At 39.3% G+C, this 17,266-nt stretch overlaps 1 protein-coding gene across 1 annotated transcript in view; it reads left to right on the top strand.

Annotated features, from left to right (window-relative positions):
* The window catches only part of slc5a8l (solute carrier family 5 member 8, like), a 37,037-nt gene extending 20,102 nt beyond the window's left edge, over positions 1–16,935 (top strand). The window contains exons 6-15 of the mRNA XM_034166007.1: positions 852–992; positions 1,081–1,210; positions 1,311–1,399; positions 1,771–1,883; positions 9,313–9,380; positions 9,486–9,572; positions 10,130–10,317; positions 16,153–16,262; positions 16,356–16,441; positions 16,555–16,935. Of these exons, the coding sequence (XP_034021898.1) occupies positions 852–992; positions 1,081–1,210; positions 1,311–1,399; positions 1,771–1,883; positions 9,313–9,380; positions 9,486–9,572; positions 10,130–10,317; positions 16,153–16,262; positions 16,356–16,441; positions 16,555–16,674 (1,132 nt within the window). The 3' untranslated portion in view covers positions 16,675–16,935. The remainder of the gene's footprint in view (positions 1–851; positions 993–1,080; positions 1,211–1,310; positions 1,400–1,770; positions 1,884–9,312; positions 9,381–9,485; positions 9,573–10,129; positions 10,318–16,152; positions 16,263–16,355; positions 16,442–16,554) is intronic.
* Positions 16,936–17,266: the final 331 nt, after the last annotated feature.

Below are 17,266 nucleotides of genomic sequence, written 5' to 3' on the forward strand. Positions count from 1 at the left end.
CATGGCAGACCCTGCTTTTTTGAACCAGCTTTGGCGAGTATGAGCCAAAGAACCACTTGTAGCGCTATTTAGGACAATTTCTATGTTGTGTGTCTCGGCCTTTCATGGATACGACTTTTGTTCCATATCATTATTACAATCATCTGCTGATGTCACTTGTATGAAATATCATTCTTTAATATTTTTTGAACCTTGGTAATAGCCCTAAATTGCCCCTATTCAAACTTTTTGTTTTAAATGTTTTGTCATAAATGCTGGAATGGATGTATATTAACAAATAAAGTGAAGTTGACCAGAAAAACATCCAATCACTGTGGGTTTTAAGTTTAGATATATTTATTCTGCATTTTCCATACTGTCCTAACTTTTTCTGATTTGAGGTTGTATTGTTTATGTTTGCAATAAAACAGACTGAGCAGTTAAATATAAAATACGGACAAATAACACTTGTCTGTATTAAAAGTATTTGAATACACAATATGACACAATTAAGAAAAACTAGACTGTGTCCTTCCATATGAGGGGAGGTGATGGTCTAGTGGTTAATTAAGTTTAAGTGTAAGGATTGTTTGTTCAAAACTCAGCCAGATTGGAAATTCACTAAGTGCCCTTGGGCAAAATCCTTAATCCCCTAGTTGCTCCCGGTGTGTAGTGAGCACCCTGCATGGCAGCACCCTGACATTGGTGTGTGAATAGGTGAATGCACGTCATAATTGTAAAGCGCTTTGAGCTGCTGATGCAAATAGAAAAGTGCTATATAAATGCAGTCCATTTACGATTTGCCATATTATTGGTATACAGATGCCTGCTTCCAGTGTAAAAGAAATGATAACTTATTGACATTCTGTCAGCTTTGACCCAGACCCACTGAGGCGCCATACTTTCTGGACCATTGTAATCGGTGGCAGTGTGCTATGGATGTCTGTCTATTCAATCAACCAGTCTCAGGTGCAGCGCTACATCTCCTGCAAAACCTTAGGACATGCCAAAATGTGAGTGTTCTTGAACAGCACGTACAGCTTTAGGGTCTGAGAGCTTGTGCGCACACTGACGTGTCTCACAACAGTTTTCTTCCTTTAGGTCTTTGTATGTGAACATGGTTGGCTTGTGGGTAACCGTGAGCCTGGCTGTATTTTCGGGTCTCACGATGTTCTCCATTTATAAGAAGTGTGATCCATTCACCAACGGTGACATAAGCACTCCTGACCAGGTAATATGTTCTGCAGTTTTTAACTTACTTTTACCACATGTCTATTCCTCAACAACTACACTTGACTACAGCAGTAAAAAATGGTTTGTTTGTAAAACAGCTCCTTCCCTACCTTGTGATGGATATTCTGGCAGCTTACCCCGGAATCCCTGGTTTATTTGTGGCTGCTGCATACAGCGGGACCCTGAGGTGAGGCCTGAGGGAAACACGGAAAAAATGTGTATTTTAACACGACAGCAAGAACACTGCTCAACCCAAGATTTCTTAAAGATTATGGATAGTGGAAAAGAATGAACTGCCTTACCTCAATTATGCTGCTTCCAGTGAACATTCACCAACATGCCCTTTGACTGCAACTACTGTAAATGTTGTAAATTATATCTATATAAAACAGGTGCATTCCATTGGATTTTGAGTAATGCTATGAATAAACCAACACATGTAAATAAATAACATCTTTTGGCAGAGGCATTGGTGTGTGAATGGAAATGCTCTATATTTAGGCAATAATTGATTCTTTTTTTCCACTGACTAACTGTGTATCACTGTCTGTTTTTCAGCACTGTTTCTTCCAGCATCAACGCCCTTGTTGCTGTTACTGTAGAAGACTTTGTATTTCCACTGTACAAAAACTTCACTGATAAACAAGTCTCGTGGCTCAACATGGGTCTGAGTAAGTCGTGCAAAAATATTATTGCAGCTTCACAAAAACATACATGTACAGTCCTGGTCAAAAATACTGGCACACCTGTACTTCAAATATATGATTTAAAATAAATAAAAGTTTTGTATGATCCTCAAAATAGTTAATAAAATGGCCAGATATTGAACAAAAGTCTAACAATGTCTTTACATGTTGAATTTATAGGAAATTACCGCTTTTTCTTTAGACAAGTCAGGACGAATATGCAAACCTTTCCAGGTCACTAAATATCTCTTTTACATTGTGTATTAAGAAATACAGTCTGGAGTAGGTAGTTCTGAAAAAGTAAATGACTGCAGAAGGAGGATGTTGTGAGTGATTATACAACAGATAAAAGTTGCATTATGCAGTTTCTCCAGTCACAGCCACAGAAGCCTCTAAAGCTGGGTTTTTCCCTTTTTGAGCCGATTTTTCACTCGTGCGAGAATTTTTTGGATCTCTGCGTCATGCATCGTGTTATATACATGGAATAACGAGCTGCGTTTAACCTCTCATGACCACCTCCCCATTGGCAATCGGATGGTCAGATAAAAATCAAACCTGTTTGATATTCTGCTCGGCCCTCGTGAGGGTATCGCGCTGTTGAAGCAGCGCTACGAGCCGATTTACCCCAACCTCTCACACTGCACATGTGCAAACACCGATGCAGAATTGGAGAGAGCATAAACAGTGATCATCTCTCTGGGAGAGCAGCTTCTGTTTTTTCCCCCCTAAAGCCCCGGTAACAACCCACCGTGCATTTTTTTTTCGCCGTACGTTTTCTGTGGATGCCACGGCCACTACGTTTTTGTGAAAACGTACGGAGGCAGTAGCAAGAGGAGGGAGGGAGTACGTTCAACGCATGTCTCTAGGAGCGTAACGATAAAGAGAGATGACAATAATGCAGTGTGTATGTGTGTGTGTGTTGGGGGGGGGGGGGGGGGGTGTCGCTTTTCTTTTTTTATGAGCGGGACCGGAGCAGCAGGTGTTTTTCGGCGTCGGCGATGCATGAGCATGTCCAGCCTGCAGCGGTCAGTTGTACGAGTGTTTACTTGCCTCGAAAAGTTAAAGCTAGTTATCAGACTGAAGCTGTGGAGTGTGTGTTGCTGACCTTTGGAAATAAAGTCCAAGTTCAAGTGAGAAGCTGCATTGTGCATGCAAGTCTGTTGGCCTCCAAATCCGTACTGCCTACGTACAGATTGATTTGGTTAATTCAATAGTAATTGAATGAAAATGTGCTGCTTTGAATGAGTACTGAGGCAGTACTCACAATGTGCGTCATCTGTACTGCTGGTGAATCCGCAGCCTGACCTCAGCGAAAGTTCTGCATGCACTAAAACCTCTACGGCGTGTCTGCGTGTGTCTGTGTGCTCCTAAATTCGTACTGAGGCAGTACTTACGAAGTACGGATCTCCAAATTTAGCCCACGTTTTTGCAAGTAGACTGCACGCACGTGCAAGTACGGTGGGTTGTGACCACGGCTTTACTCTTCAACTCATGTAAAGTCTTGAATTTTATTTATTTTTATTTTTTTATTTTTTTTATAAATTTGATGTCTCCCATTGAGAGTTTTGTAAAAATAAGAAATGTAAATAAAATTTGAAAAAACAACAACAACAACAGTGACAAAAGCTTCTGTTTCCGTTTTGCTTCCGGAAACACGAGTCTGACGCATGGTGTTTGAACATACAACCCCTGGCAAAAATTATGGAATCACCAGCCTCAGAGGATGTTCATTCAGTTGTTTAATTTTGTAGAAAAAAAGCAGATCACAGACATGACACAAAACTAAAGTCATTTCAAATGGCAACTTTCTGGCTTTAAGAAACAGTATAAGAAATCAGGAAAAAAAAATTGTGGCAGTCAGTAACGGTTACTTTTTTAGACCAAGCAGAGGGAAAAAATATGGAATCACTCAATTCTGAGGAAAAAATTATGGAATCATGAAAAACAAAAGAACGCTCCAACACATCACTAGTATTTTGTTGCACCACCTCTGGCTTTTATAACAGCTTGCAGTCTCTGAGGCATGGACTTAATGAGTGACAAACAGTACTCTTCATCAATCTGGCTCCAACTTTCTCTGATTGCTGTTGCCAGATCAGCTTTGCAGGTTGGAGCCTTGTCATGGACCATTTTCTTCAACTTCCACCAAAGATTTTCAATTGGATTAAGATCCGGACTATTTGCAGGCCATGACATTGACCCTATGTGTCTTTTTGCAAGGAATGTTTTCACAGTTTTTGCTCTATGGCAAAATGCATTATCATCTTGAAAAATGATTTCATCATCCCCAAACATCCTTTCAATTGATGGGATAAGAAAAGTGTCCAAAATATCAACGTAAACTTGTGCATTTATTGATGATGTAATGACAGCCATCTCCCCAGTGCCTTTACCTGACATGCAGCCCCATATCATCAATGACTGTGGAAATTTACATGTTCTCTTCAGGCAGTCATTTTTATAAATCTCATTGGAACGGCACCAAACAAAAGTTCCAGCATCATCACCTTGCCCAATGCAGATTCGAGATTCATCACTGAATATGACTTTCATCCAGTCATCCACAGTCCACAATTGCTTTTCCTTAGCCCATTGTAACCTTGTTTTTTTCTGTTTAGGTGTTAATGATGGCTTTCGTTTAGTTTTTCTGTATGTAAATCCCATTTCCTTTAGGCGGTTTCTTACAGTTCGGTCACAGACGTTGACTCCAGTTTCCTTCCATTCGTTCCTCATTTGTTTTGTTGTGCATTTTCGATTTTTGAGACATATTGCTTTAAGTTTTCTGTCTTGACGCTTTGATGTCTTCCTTGGTCTACCAGTATGTTTGCCTTTAATAACCTTCCCATGTTGTTTGTATTTGGTCCAGAGTTTAGACACAGCTGACTGTGAACAACCAACATCTTTTGCAACACTGCGTGATGATTTACCCTCTTTTAAGAGTTTGATAATCCTCTCCTTTGCTTCAATTGACATCTCTCGTGTTGGAGCCATGATTCATGTCAGTCCACTTGGTGCAACAGCTCTCCAAGGTGTGATCACTCCTTTTTAGATGCAGACTAACGAGCAGATCTGATTTATTTGATGCAGGTGTAGTTTTGGGGATGAAAATTTACAGGGTGATTCCATAATTTTTTCCTCAGAATTGAGTGATTCCATATTTTTTTCCCCTCTGCTTGGTCTAAAAAAGTAACCATTACTGACTGCCACAATTTTTTTTCCTGATTTCTTATAGTGTTTCTTAAAGCCAGAAAGTTGCCATTTGAAATGACTTTAGTTTGTGTCATGTCTGTGATCTGCTTTTTTTCTACAAAATTAAACAACTGAATGAACATCCTCCAAGGCCGGCGATTCCATAATTATTGCCAGGGGTTGTACAATGTGAGTAGTCAGATTGTATCAGAGCATCAGGCTGTATAGTGTGAGAACATAAATCGTGTGCTCTGAACTTTTACACCCTGCGGTTTTGTCGTACACCTTGAGCTGGAGCCGAGTACAAAGACTGAAAGTATCGTACAGTGTATGCCCAGCTTTAGATTAGATTAGATTCAACATTATTTTCATTGCACAAGTAAGGACAACCAGTACAATGAAATGCTGCACTCCTTACTCCTTCAGAGTTGTGGTTTCCCTCACTCACCCCTCAGTTTTTGAAAACATTTGTATTTCTTAATGACTGACATAAATGAAGTCTAAGACATTAAGTGACTTGGAAATGCTCATGTATCTTTCCTCTGACTTGACATGATTTGTATTAACAATAATCCTTTTATTTGGTTTGTGCAATAACATATGGCCTCTGAAAATGGATGGGTCAGCCGTACAAATGGCTGTAATTCCGGTAAAATAGTAAATGTGATTTTTTTTTTTTTTTTTACTGTAGTAAGCTAAGCACATCGAGACTGTTTTATTTTAATTAAATTAAAATTAATTAAATTTAAATTTAAATTAATGATCTACTAAAGGTAGTGACTGTCCAACTGCTTAGGAATCTGACTGTATAATATATAATTTGTAATTGCAAACTGTCACACAGTCTGCAACAATGTTGCAGTAACACTGCATCACTTGTATGACAAATAACCAATGACGGCATCATTTCTGTTGCACACGAGTTAAGCTCCAATCACACAAATCAAGAATGTGCAGGAACCAGGCCGAAACGGCAAATATTCGTATCATTGGATGTAGCTGGGAAAGAAAGAGGCGTGGTCAGCAGTGTCAGAACGCAGCCAGATTACCTCGTCCACACCTGCATGATGGCATCCAAAGCGCATGTAGACAACAGGTAGATGACACAGACTGCTGTCAGACGGCCATAAAAGGCGCTGAAGACTGCCCGATGTCCATACGTCTGGATGCAAATAAGGGACCAGAGTGGGAAGCACTGCTGTGTTCCTCATGCACATGTGCACAAGTGCGCAGTGCGTGTATGCCACGCACACTTGTGTGGGGCTGAAATTATCACTCAGCTGTGTGTCTGTGTGTGTTCATAAAGACTGCTTGAGCCACTAAGTGACACCTTAGTGCCACTGGACACCTTTGCTGAAAGTTTACTGGCAGTGGGCCGAGACACCATGTGTCAGACGCAGCCTTTCCAGGGAACTTCAATTTCTTTTTTCTTTTTTACTCACTTCAGGAGCACAACACAACTCTGTACACTGTGTTGTCGGTTGGACTACCACATGGGATTTAATTTTTGCGTGGTTATTTCAGCACACAGTAGCCAGGTGAGGCTTTTCACCACAGGCTGTGGTTTGGTTCCTGTGTGCTGTGAAGCGATCATGGTTCCATGCTGGAGGTGAGTTTCATGTTTAATAATGTTGGTACAGCCTGGTGATACAGTTCCACGCCACACCTCCTACAGCAGTGGTTTTCAAATAGTGAAGAACCCGGGGGGGAGCAAGGGAGGGGTATCATGAACCGGTTCTTTTCAAGAATCGTTAAGAAACGATTCAATCCACCAACATCAATAGCTTTTTTGCTTAACAAGTCCCTTATCGGTCCTTCAGAGCGGCACTTGTTTTTGAGGGTGTTTTATTGGGAAAATTATCATTTCTTTACGTTGATTACAAACCCTGCAACGGGTCTGTAATCAACGTACAGACCCTGCAGCGGGTCTGTAATCAACCGCTTCTGTTACGGCTCCACTTTGAAGCTTGAAACAACAAATCAGTGCGTCGATCTGCTGCTTCATTGGTTCATCGCTTCACTGCTTCTCAGAAGTGACAAGTCTGCTTCTTAACCCCTCTCAAAGCCATTTAAAAATGTCAATCGTGAGTCACTTTTGTGTGGATTAAAGTCCGTAACTGCGACTCTTGTCTTGTTGCAGGAAAGAAACAAGAATTGTCCTCTGCTCCGTTTGCAGAGCTCCAAACGCTGCGCGGTTCTCTGCCGAGTCAAATTAGTTGGGACTCTGAATGTTAGCAGTATGACTGGTAAAGGGAGAGAGCTGGCTGGTATGATGGAGAGGAGAAAGGTAGACATATTGTGCGTGCAAGAGACCAAGCGGAAGGGAAATAAGAACAGGAGCATAAGTGGTGGGTTCAAGTTGTTGTATCATGGTGAGGATAAGAAGAGAAATGGTGTTGGGGTCATCTTAAAGGAAGACAATGTTAAAGGCAGAGAAAATTCACTGATAAAATACAGCTGGGAAGATAGACTGTGCTATAAACTAATGACTGATGCGTATCAATGAAAATAAGGAGCTCTTACAACTTAAATACCGCCAACGAAAGTCGGCATTTAAGCAGAATTTATCCATCATCGACGATTTCATAAATGCCGCCACTAACACAATTTTAACCAATCAGAAAAAAATCTCCCGGATCGCTTGCAGAACTGCTGTGACGTAGCATGGGCACAGAAATCTACACATCACGCCACACGACCTACAAACAGATCTGCATTCCCAGACTTACCTAATTCTTTCAGAGAGGCAAGTGCACGAGTTTTCATACATTTGTGGCAGCATAGACACTCGTTCGCCTGTTTCAGCCATGTATGATCACAGCATTTGCATTGACACCAATGTGTGTTACCCGTCCCTTGTTCCTCCGCAGCTTCAGATTCTGATGAGCTCGCTTCTTCTTCTGATTCATCACCCTCTGGCATTGGTTGAAACTGATACGGCTGTAAGCCACCAGACTCTGCGAGGAATTCGTACTCACTGCCTTCCAATTCGCTATCTGACAGTGGCAGAGAAGTATGTTAGGGTAGTGCAGGACATGTACAAGAATAGTGTGACAGTGGTGAGATGCGCAGTAGGAATGACAGACTCATTCAAGGTGGAGGTGGGATTACACCAAGGATCAGCTCTGAGTCCTTTCTTGTTCGCAGTCGTGATGACAGGTTGACGGTTGAGATCAGACAGGAGTCCCCTTGGACTATGATCTTTGCAGATGATATTGTGATCGGTAGTGAGAGTAGTGAGGAAGTTGAGTCTAGTCTGGAGAGGTGGAGATATGCTCTGGAGAGCAGGGGAATGAAAGTCAGTAGAAGCAAGACTGAGTACATGTGTGTGAATGGGAGGGAGCCCAGTGGAATAGTGCAGTTACAAGGAGTAGAAGTGGTGAAAGTAGATGAGTTTAAATATTTGGGGTCAACTATTCAAAGTAATGGAGAGTGTGGTAGAGAGGTGAAGAAGAGAGTATAGGCAGGGTGGAGTGGGTGGAGAAAGGTGGCAGGAATGATTTCTGACCGAAGAATATCAGCAAGAGTGAAGGGGAAAGTTTACAAGACAGTAGTGAGACCAGCTATGTTGTACCGTTTAGAGACGGTGGCACTAACAAAAAGACAGGAGGCAGAGCTGGAGGTGGCAGAGTTGAAGATGTTGAGATTCTCTTTGGGAGTGACGAGAATGGACAAGATTAGGAATGAACATATCAGAGGGACAGCTCAGGTGGGACGGTTTGGAGTCAAAGTCAAAGAGGCGAGATTGAGATTTAGACATGTGATCTATTAAGGCGTTATACGTAACGCCTGAATAAACCCCTGCATTATAACAATCATGCAGAGAGTAAAATTCCTCCAAAGCAGTTTAAAGGATTTGTATCAAGAATCTGGTTAGTTTCTTTCTTTCTTTTTTTTTCTTTTTTGGAGGGGACTGGGAGGGGGTTAAAGGTGGCAGTACTGGTTTTTGAGTTTGGGGGGAAATAACATTCACTCAGGGAAAGCTGGTGTTGGCTAACATTTTCCCTTTAAGTACACATTCAACCAAAGACTGCATTCTTCTCCGAGTTCAAAATGTTACCCAGACAGGCTTTTAGATTACATATGAATACTTCTCTGCTAAAATTATTATAAAACCCTGCATCAATGAATATCCCAAAGTATTTTGGATCTGCATCGTTTAATTTCTTTTTAGAATACTGAACCTGTTTCACATCATCATCTTATTCACAAACATACATTCCAGGTGTGTTCTTTGGAGCCGTGTGTATTGGGATGGCTGGAGTTGCCTCTTTGATGGGAAGCATTTTGCAGGTAAACCTCCTCGACAAAGCACAGCCTTTAGCTGCTCTGCTGCACCACCGTGAGCTGAATATTAAGAACTACAAGTGATACTGTGTGACTGTTCTCTATTCTCAGGCAGCTCTGTCCATAGTTGGCATGATCGGTGGGCCTGTTCTTGGTCTTTACCTAATAGGCATGTTTTTCCACACAGCAAATTCAAAAGTGAGTACTTCCTCTTATGCTCCACCTATGAGTCTAACAAAGAGGTTATATATGATTACTAGAGTCCACACTCCCACTGCTGCCCACTACACGCGGGCATGGACAGCGACATGACACCTCCTAAGCGGGCGACTGAACACACTCAGAAAAATGCTTGCAAAATATGTGTTAAAATGCCATTCTGACCTGGATATTGAGCCAGTAAAATTAATTAACATTAAATCACGTCAGGAAAGTATTAAAATTACTCTGACACCCACACATTCCCAAATATTAGTGGTGAAAATTACACGATCTGCACTGTTAAGATGCACTGCTGGGCTGCTGCTGCTGTGTTTAACGCAGCACGGCTCCTAAAACCATTACAATACATTGACATATATATTATATTTTTACACAATTATCCTTTATTGAGTGAATTTCTAGCGAGACTCTAGTACTCATATACTGTATAGCCTCTTTGGAGTCCAATGACCAAAAACCTACAGCGATTAAAAAAACTTTCTGGACACAACACACCCAAGAACTAGTTGACTGAATTTTCCTATATTTTGCAGGGAGGACTTGTAGGAATGCTTGTTGGTTTAGTGTTGTCCCTGTGGGTGGGAATTGGAGCTCAGATTTACCAACCCACACCTGACAAAACAGATCCTCTGCCATTGAGCATTGTTGGCTGCAACAACTCACTGAGCTCCACAACAACTCCTCCGTGGACCAGTCCAGTGACCCCGACCATTACGCCAGAGTGAGTCATGTCCAATAAAGGTCCAAACAGTTGCTGTAACAATTCATATACATGAGACATTAGCAATCTCTTGCCAGTCTTTGTTGCTTATAATTCCTTAGTTGATAAAATTGAACATACTGAAATCACAAACTTCAAAAGGAAAATAACAGAGGAATCTATGGCAAATCTGAGAATGGATTTAATGCAGCAAAACTGGCGTGACACTTATACCAAGGATATTGATCAATCATATGAATCATTTGCCTCCATTATTTTCAATTCATACAATAAACATTGATCACTGACGTTAAAACTTGGTAATGAACAAAATGCCGCTAAACCCTGGATCACAAAGGGACTGCTGAATGCATGTAAGAAGAACATTTTTTGCACAAGCAATTCTTAAAACTCAGAACATTTGAGGCCGAGAGCAAGTACAAGACATATAAAAACAAGCTTACCAATATTATGCGATCTTGCAAAAGGCAGTACTACAGTGATTTATTGGAAAAAATAAAATAAACATTAAAGGTACTTGGAAGCTATTCAACAAAATCATCAAAAATAAAAGAGTTGTCAAAGACTATCCAACATATTTTTACACAAATACTTAAACAATTGTTAAGGAAAAGGAAGCCATAGTAGATCATTTTAATAATTATTTTGCTAATGTGGGGAAAACCTAGCAAATTCAATAGTACCTTCTAATATGCGTTCTTGGGATAACAGTACAATAAGAAACAACCCTTCAGATTCAATGTTTATCAGAGAAACTGATGAATATGAAATAATTTATATATGAGTAGTTCATAAACTAAAAAGAAAAAATCTACAGATTGAGATAATTTTGACATGTTACTGATAAAAATATTATTGTGTTGCTAATCCGCTAACTTATATTTGTAATTTGTCATTAATGACTGGGAGATTTCCTTCCAAAATGAAAATAGCTAAAGTAACACCGCTGTTCAAATCCGGTGACAAACATGTTTTTTCAAACTATAGGCCAATCTCCTTGTTACCTCAGTTTTCAAAAATTCTGGAAAAGGTATCTATTAAGAGGTTAAATGATTTTATATCCAAAAATCACATACTAAATGAGCAGCAATATGGATTTAGAAAAAAAAATCAGACTGCTTCATTGGCGGTGATTGATTTTGTGGAACATATGAATGCATTTGAAAACAAGCAATATACTGTATGGGTTTTTTTCGACTTACAGCAAACATTTGATACCATAGATCACACCTTATTATTGGATAAATTATGGAAGTGTGGTATCAGAGGATTAGCTCACGATTGGATAGCAAGTTATCTGCACAATAGGTATGTTCATTGCCATTTTGTATAAAGCACAATACTTCCTCCCCCAACGGTCATTAGTTACTTTATATCATTCATTACTAGTTTCCTACATGACCTATTGCATTGAAGTTTGGGGAACTACCTACAAAACATATCCAAATTCAATATTCTTACTACTAAAGAAAGCCATAAGAATTATTAGTAATAAACCATATTGTGAGCCTACAAATCCATTGTTTGTCTGTTTAAACATTTTAAAATTTTGGGACCTGATTAACTATAGCTTAATACAAATTATGTTTAAAGTAAAAAATAACCTTTTAAATCAAAGATTCGAACTACAGTATTAAGTCGTGTTTCTGTTAAAGGTGTGCCCAGATAACAACAGCGTTGCTTGGTAACTTGGTTGGCTTCAAAAGGCTCTACAAAAATCATTTAATTACTTGTTATAGCATGATGAATTAGGTTTATTGATTTTATTTTGTTTTTTGGGGGGGTTTGTGCATGGTCCACTGCTGTTTGTACACTTCAAACGTTTACATACCGTGGCAGAATTTTTGCTTTTTTGGCCATTTTTAAGAGAATATGAACGACAAAATGTTTTTTTGTTTCCTCTTTTTAAATCAAAATGACAAGAGAACTACCCAAATGAACCTCATCAAAAGTTTCCATACCCCTGTTCTTACTGTGTATTGCACCCTTTAACATCAATGACAGCTTGGAGTCTTTTGTGGTAGTTGTGGACGAGGCTCTCTGATGGTAAAGCTGCCACTGAATATGTTTTGGACTTTATTTACATCAATTACAGAGAAATACAAACAATACGGCACTCTGTGGTAAATCTGCATGGAGTAGAAAGTTCTCAAAAACTGAGTGACTGTGCAAGAAGTAGAAGTGTGAGGAAAGCCACCAAGACACGCAGACAACCCAGAAGAAGTTATAGGCTTACGTGGCTGTGATTGGAGAAATTATGCACAGTGCAAGCTTTGCATTTTGTATCACCAGTTATCCATCTTCATGATGAAGTGGTATAGAGGAGGATTTTCTTAAAAAGACGACCTGAAAGTTTAGCTACAAATTGCCAGAAGGTACATCTGAGATGCAAGCCTGGATTTGATCTGTTTGGGCGTTTATAGGCCTTTGCTTCTGCCTACACCCTTTCAGTCAATGGTGCTTTGTCAGATTGTTTTCTTTGTTTTTGCTGTGAGGTTAATTTGCCATTTTGTTCTGTGTGCTGAATAAATTCATTCATTCATTCATATGACTGCAGTAAAGGCAGTGGTGGGCACAGTTTAGCTAATTCGATAACAGATAATTATCGAAGTTAACGTTTTTGCTAGTGGATTAGCTTTTCAGATAAGTTTTAAAACCATTATCAGACCAATTGTCTTCTGATAAATTTAGTTCTGATAACTTTCAGTCCGATAACATTTTTTTGCTGGTAAATTGAGCAAAGTTTAACAGTCAAAAACATTTGTAAACCCTAAAATCAAACATTTTAGTCCCTCTGTTGTGTGTTTGTAGCAGACTGGCTGGCTGTCGCTTGCTGATGACGTCATCAAGTGCAAAACCTGTTTGGCCGGTCGACGCAGGGAGCATTGTAGGTAGTGTAGTTCAGGTTCACTTTGGATGTTACAGTGAGTGAGTCCACTCAACACAAGAACAAAATGGACTAATTTTAACATTATTTTATTTTATTTCTTTTTGGCTGTAATTTAATCGCCAAAACTCACTGGGGGAGAGGAGCTCTCACAGTGCAGCTGTGTACAGAGTGAAGGACTTTTCTTCACCTTTAGACACTGTTTTGGATTTAAAAAATAAGAGGACGCTTTATGTGGATTACTTATTCAGATGAATCCCACTGAAACTAACAGGTAGGAATTTATATTTACTATGTGTCTTTTACTCTGCCAGTCAATGTATCAATGGACGTATTTTGGTTGTTTAAGCCGCAGGGTTGAAAGCATGTGAAAAAAAGCAGCAGCTTTTTAGCTCGTAAATGACGGTGTATCTAATACCGAGATAAACTGTGACTTCTAATACTGTGTTTTACTGCTTTTGAAAGATGATGAGTGTTTAGGGTTTTATTTTTTTATTCATTCATTTTTCGTGTATTCTTATGTGTTTGTGATCCTTGAATTTACCCAGCAGCAAAAAATGAAAGTGAAACTGGTTTATCAGAAGCCGACAGTGTGATCTGATGTGGCTGCGTCGGTTATCTGTAATAAAGATACATTTTTTTTTTTAGCAGTTTATCAGTTTAGAGCAGGGGTAGGCAACCTGTTCCAGAAAGAGCCATGAGGGTGCAGGTTTTCTTTGCAGCCACTGACTCCACCAGGTGATTTCACTGATTAACTGATTCCATCTGCTCAAAGTGATATTAATCAGTGAAATCACCTGGTGGAGTCAGTGGCTGCAAAGAAAACCTGCACCCTCATGGCTCTTTCTGGAACAGGTTGCCTACCCCTGGTTTAGAGTCATAAAAGATAACTTTTCAAGTATTGGATTAATGGTTATTGAAGCTAACTTTTTGGTTAGCTGTGCCCACCACTGAATAAAGGGAACCTGACATCATCAAATGAAAGCAAAGAGGAGCCTTTTGTGATAATTAGCCTCACACTACTGAATTTGCTCAGTAAAATGTGATAGGCAAAAACAAATTCAAACCTGAAAAACAAACTGAAACATGAGATTTAGCAAATAATTATGAAAATTTAAGTGTGCCTCATACTTGTACATAGTGTAGGTCATTTAGATGCAATATTATGTACTTTTACAAATAAAAGGTTGTTTGCATTTTTAGTAGTTGCAGTAGTACATATAAAAATTGTTCAGCAGGGTAACTAACAAATTCAACCAGTTCAAAACAAGGATGAAGGTCTGCTGTGCTGCTTGGTGTTCTCCCCATTAGAAATCACTGTTCGAAGCCTTTGATGCTCCACTTTGGTCTTAAGGACTCCCCCCCCCCCCCCCCCCCCCCCACACACACACACACACAGACCTTGGATGCATTGAGCTTGAGGGTTCAAAGCCTTGGTTATCTGGTCATAAACCTGGTCACAATGGGTAAATGGGTACCAGCCTTGGCTGGGGAAGTAAGTTGTGATGGACTGCCGTCCCATCCAGGGGAAGTTATTGCCTTTTTATGCTATGGAATCTGGGAATAAGCACAAGCACCAATGAGCTTCAAGGTCTATATCGGACTTACTTGTTTTTCTTCTATTAATGCCTTGACATGAAGCAGTCAAAGCCTTGGCCTGGGCCTTGGTGGTCAAACCTTTGGCCTTAAAGGTTTAGTCCTTGACTAGGACTATGAGAGGAAGTCCCCTATATATCAACTGCAAATTTAAATAATATTGGAGTTTAGGATGGATGGTCAGGCAAAACAAGCAGTTCATCAGTCCATGAAATGGAAATGGCATTTTTTAGAACTATTATTTTGACATTTTATAAACTAAATGATTATTCAATTACTGCACAAAAATAATGGACAGATTACCTGAAAATAATGGTTGGTTCCAGGCCTACAATTAACAGTAAATACACAGCACTTTCTTGTGGCCTCCACTGGTTAGACTGTTTATTGTACAGGTCGAGGAAGAATTTCCAAATTAACTAACGCAGCGAGAGGTTAAAAATCCAAATTTAAACTCATAAAGAGCAGATATGAAAACTGCTTAAATATAAATTACAAACAATACAAATACAACAGTGATACATGTATTAAATGTGGAAAAGACAAAGGTACACTTTTTCACTGTATATAGCAGTGTTCTGAAATAAAGAAGTTCTGGGAAGTGGTAAGAAAGTGCATTCAGGATATAATAACCATTAAAATTCCTTTAGATCCAAAATTCTTCATATTGGGTATATAGAACCAATCAACTATAAGATCATAAGGGGTCAACTTTTTTTTTTAGATGTAGGCTTTTTAATAGCTAAAAGAGTGACTGCATTGTCGTGGAAAAATGTGATTGAGCCGAGTGCAGGTAAATGGATTTCAGAATTATGTATAATGCTGCTTTTAGAAAAAAAATACTTATTTTCTCAGGGCAAATGATCAACTCTTTGAGGACATCTGGGGTCCCTTTTTAAGTTATCTAGAACAGACAGATCAATCAATTCTGATGGAAACATCTGGGGATACATAAGCGGCCGTCTGCAGTGCCAGAAATTGTCAAGTTTTTTCTCTCCTTCCATTTATAATTCTTAAACATTAGGAAATATGCAAAGACTGGAATATAATAAGCATAAACCTCAACCAAATTATGTAGGGTATATGGGTGTTTTTTTTTTTTTTGGGGGGGGGGGGGGGTGTTCTATGAGTGAATGTTAAAGCTGCTGCTAAAGCTTCTGATTCTGATGAGTGAGTGTTAAAACAACTATGTGTATACCAGTACCACATCTTTAATTGTGTGGCTGTATACTCGTATATGTAGTTTTGCGAAGTGTTTGTTGTTGATGTTGTTGTTAAAATAAAGGTAATGTTGGAAAAAAATATAAATTATGTGTAGAACAAAAAAGTAATATATTTTGCTTGTGTGGCAGTGTCAGACCAGTTCTTGCAGAAACCTGGTACTCTCTGTCCTACCTCTATTTTGCTCCATTGGGTACACTTACCACAATGATTATTGGTCTACTGGTGAGCATATTCACAGGTGAGGCCACTTAACCTCCACTAAATGTTTAATAATACACACATAATCACAGACAATTGTGAAGAAACCTTAAGGGTATCTGACACTTTTTAGGTGGATGCAAGCAAGAGAAGCTTAACCCTGATTTGTTCGTGAAGAAGAGCGATTTGATCTGCTTCAGCTGCTTCAGTGACTCAGAGGTAGAGATTTTGACATTTGTTTGAGGACTGTGTAGATACCGTGGACATGATGTAGCACAATATTTTGAAATAGGCTACTAAAAAAGTCACTTAACACTCTCAACTCATTACAGCCATCTGACATCACAGAAAAGGTTGCAGCAGATCGTCAACTGGGAGCCGACAACCCCGCGTTCACAGACATTCAGTTTGATGAAATCCATGCAGACCTCTCTGACACCACCAAACTGTAACACTGCCCTGGTGTTCACATTCATTGTGCTGAAAATATATTTTACTACAGTTTAATTTTTGTTTTCATGTAAAGGCATAAATGACATATTGAAATGATTTTTATACAGTAACTCTGTGGTGCATTTGATTCACAAGTAATTGTAACTGTAAAGTGTGCCTGTGTTATGCTGTGCCTTAAAAAGAACACTAAATAAACGTTTTTTAAATTTTATTAAGTTCTTGAAAACTAGCTGCAAAACCCAAACTAAATTTGCCTGAATTATCAATGAAATGTTAAAAGTTTGCCTACATTAGCTGTATACAGCAACCTGTGTTGCAATTTCATTAAGCAACTGAAGTCAGCGCCACACGGGACGACTGAACGGGACACATCACAATCAGGATTGTCTTCAAACCACTTCAATCCATCTGTTCTGAGCAGAATTACTGTTTCAGCATTTCCAATTTTGAGTTTCGCCTTAAAATGATCGTTCTCGAACTGGTTAGAATCAAATGTCTACAAGTTTAACAATGTTCCATGAAAGGCTTTATAACAATATGCATCTTTGCATGTTATAAAAATGTCTATTGATACTGGGTATTTTATTATAT

This window comes from Thalassophryne amazonica, chromosome 3, assembly GCF_902500255.1.
Source record: "Thalassophryne amazonica chromosome 3, fThaAma1.1, whole genome shotgun sequence".
Classification (NCBI taxonomy): Eukaryota; Metazoa; Chordata; class Actinopteri; order Batrachoidiformes; family Batrachoididae; genus Thalassophryne; species Thalassophryne amazonica.